The sequence below is a fragment of the Sinocyclocheilus grahami genome, unplaced genomic scaffold (assembly GCF_001515645.1).
Source record: "Sinocyclocheilus grahami isolate Dianchi unplaced genomic scaffold, SAMN03320097.WGS_v1.1 scaffold15.1, whole genome shotgun sequence".
NCBI classification, from domain to species: Eukaryota; Metazoa; Chordata; class Actinopteri; order Cypriniformes; family Cyprinidae; genus Sinocyclocheilus; species Sinocyclocheilus grahami.
Window position 1 is genome coordinate 2,913,641 of NW_015505194.1, and position 2,169 is coordinate 2,915,809.

Consider the following 2,169-nt stretch of genomic DNA (forward strand, 5'->3'; position numbering starts at 1 on the left):
TCTAATATATATATATATATATATATATATATATAATTAATATTAATTATATATAGCCTATATATATTTATATCAACACCGCGCCACTGGCGATAGTTGGTCCATTACCACCGCTGTGGTAAAAATCTGCCACTGTCACAGCCCTACGTGCAGAGCTCATGTTTATTCAACAAAGTCAAGCCTTTTTGGAAAATCTATTTGTGGCGGTCAGTGTTGATATTGACCACCACAAATAAATCAATGCATGGGAAACCCTGTGAAACTGTAAATTAATCTGCTTCAATAACAGCGCCAATATTACCTCCTAAGTGAGAAATGTCAGCCTTTAACTTGCTAAAATATTTTACTGGTGAAATCGTCAGAGCAGTGCTGACAACACGTTTCTGTGCACATGAATGTTTACGTGGAAAGAGAATGTGTGCTTTCCCTTCATAATAAAACATAATTTTGTAGCAAAAACATGGAAATAATTTGTCATTTTAATCCTATTGTTTAATATATTTATTTGCTTGGTCATTGTCGTTGTGTTTTTTTTTACGATTTTAGTTATTTTCCTATTGTATAAGGGCCTTTTGAAATAACTGAAATCATTTAGCGAAGTGATGACATGTACTAACACCATGTTGAAGTAGAATGTCTGATGAGATGACCACATGGAGCAAGTCCTCTTCCTTCATTACAACAGAAAGTTTTGCCCAAAGCTATAGGTTTTAACCGAATGAACAGTTTGAATGGACATTTAAAGTTTCATTAGATATGCCAAATGCTGCCAACAGACACCAATACTTAAATTTAGCAATTTTAGCATTGCTTAATGTTATCATAATTCAGTGCATCAGTTCTTATTATATTTGCTTGAGAAAAAAATTTCAAATTTTCTATTCTGTATTTTTCTGTTGCAGAAACATTTCTGTTGTATTCTGGTTTTATATTAGCAGAGCATTTATTTACAGCATAGTTATTACAACTACAAGGCATTTTTTTATATATGTTTTATAATTGTGCTTCAAATAGTTTATATTTTACATCATATCCATAACAAATATATTTAGTATTTTTGATGATATTGTTATACTTGACTTCATTTAAATATGTGACCTTGAAGGAATCCAAAAGTAATCAGATTACATTAATATTGTGGTGCTTGGATTACGTTACTGAATTCTTTTTTCATTAAGTAATATGTAACTGTAACGGAATATATTTTTAAAGTAACCCTCTCAAGCCTGTTTACACTACGGAGCATGAATTTATAGTTGACAACAGAAGACCTTGTAGTAGTGTCAAGCAGTAGAATGTTAAGACTATTTTTTTACCACAGAGAGGCGCTACTACAACAGCATATTGCCAACAAATTTGGTATCTGTTATCTAAGTTAATTTAATATGTTTTATTAAAAAGAGACCCTGTAAATTGTCATTTTACATTTCAGACTTTATAAGAGCAGCATAACCTGCTGAATTATAATGACGGATTTAATTGCCTGTATTGACTGCTATATGGAGTGCCTCAATACAACTTCATAACTGACCAGGTGGCATGAAAAGAGTTCCTCTGATCCTGCCTTCGGTTACAGGAATTCTCCGGACACCTTCGGTCAAGCAGTGTCTTTCGTTTGTCACTTTGGCGATGACTCTATTGTCACTGACAACCTCAATGTCAACGAGAGCAGGACGCGTCACGTCTGTTAGTGCAAACTTGCCGCTTACGACCTCTGCTTTCAGTGCCCAGAATAAGCCCATTGGTTCAACTCCCGTAAAGCTGCCACCAAGAGAAGGGTCGCGGTTGAGGTCGACCTGACCATTATCGTCTGCTTGGTAGGTGGCCGAAGCCTGGAAAACACGTCCGCTCTCATCGGTGATTTTAGAGCGCAGATCCACGCGTTGTTGATGATTTAAGCCACTCACTGTCACGTGCACTGGGTCTTCAAAAGAGCACTTATAACTGGGCAAAAGCCTGATACTGACTCCTGAAGAGTAGTGCATTTTGGCAAGAGTGTTTCTAGCAAAAGGGGTAAACACACGCTTCAGCACTGTAAACATGTCGTCTGTGTGACTGACTTCTGCAGCATAGCACGTTGATACTGCCTTCTAGTGTTCGGAGTATTACAGTCCAAAACCCGGAAGAGAATTTCACGAAATAAATATCATAAACTTGCCTCTTTTTTTT

At 36.2% G+C, this 2,169-nt stretch overlaps 1 protein-coding gene across 1 annotated transcript in view; it reads right to left on the reverse strand.

The window, feature by feature from the left end:
* Nucleotides 1-2,060, reverse strand: part of acot20 (acyl-CoA thioesterase 20) — a 13,255-nt gene extending 11,195 nt beyond the window's left edge. Inside the window, exon 1 of the mRNA XM_071582442.1 lies at nt 1,532-2,060. Within this exon, the coding sequence (XP_071438543.1) occupies nt 1,532-2,042 (511 nt within the window). The 5' untranslated portion in view covers nt 2,043-2,060. The remainder of the gene's footprint in view (nt 1-1,531) is intronic.
* Between the last annotated feature and the right edge of the window lie 109 nt (nt 2,061-2,169).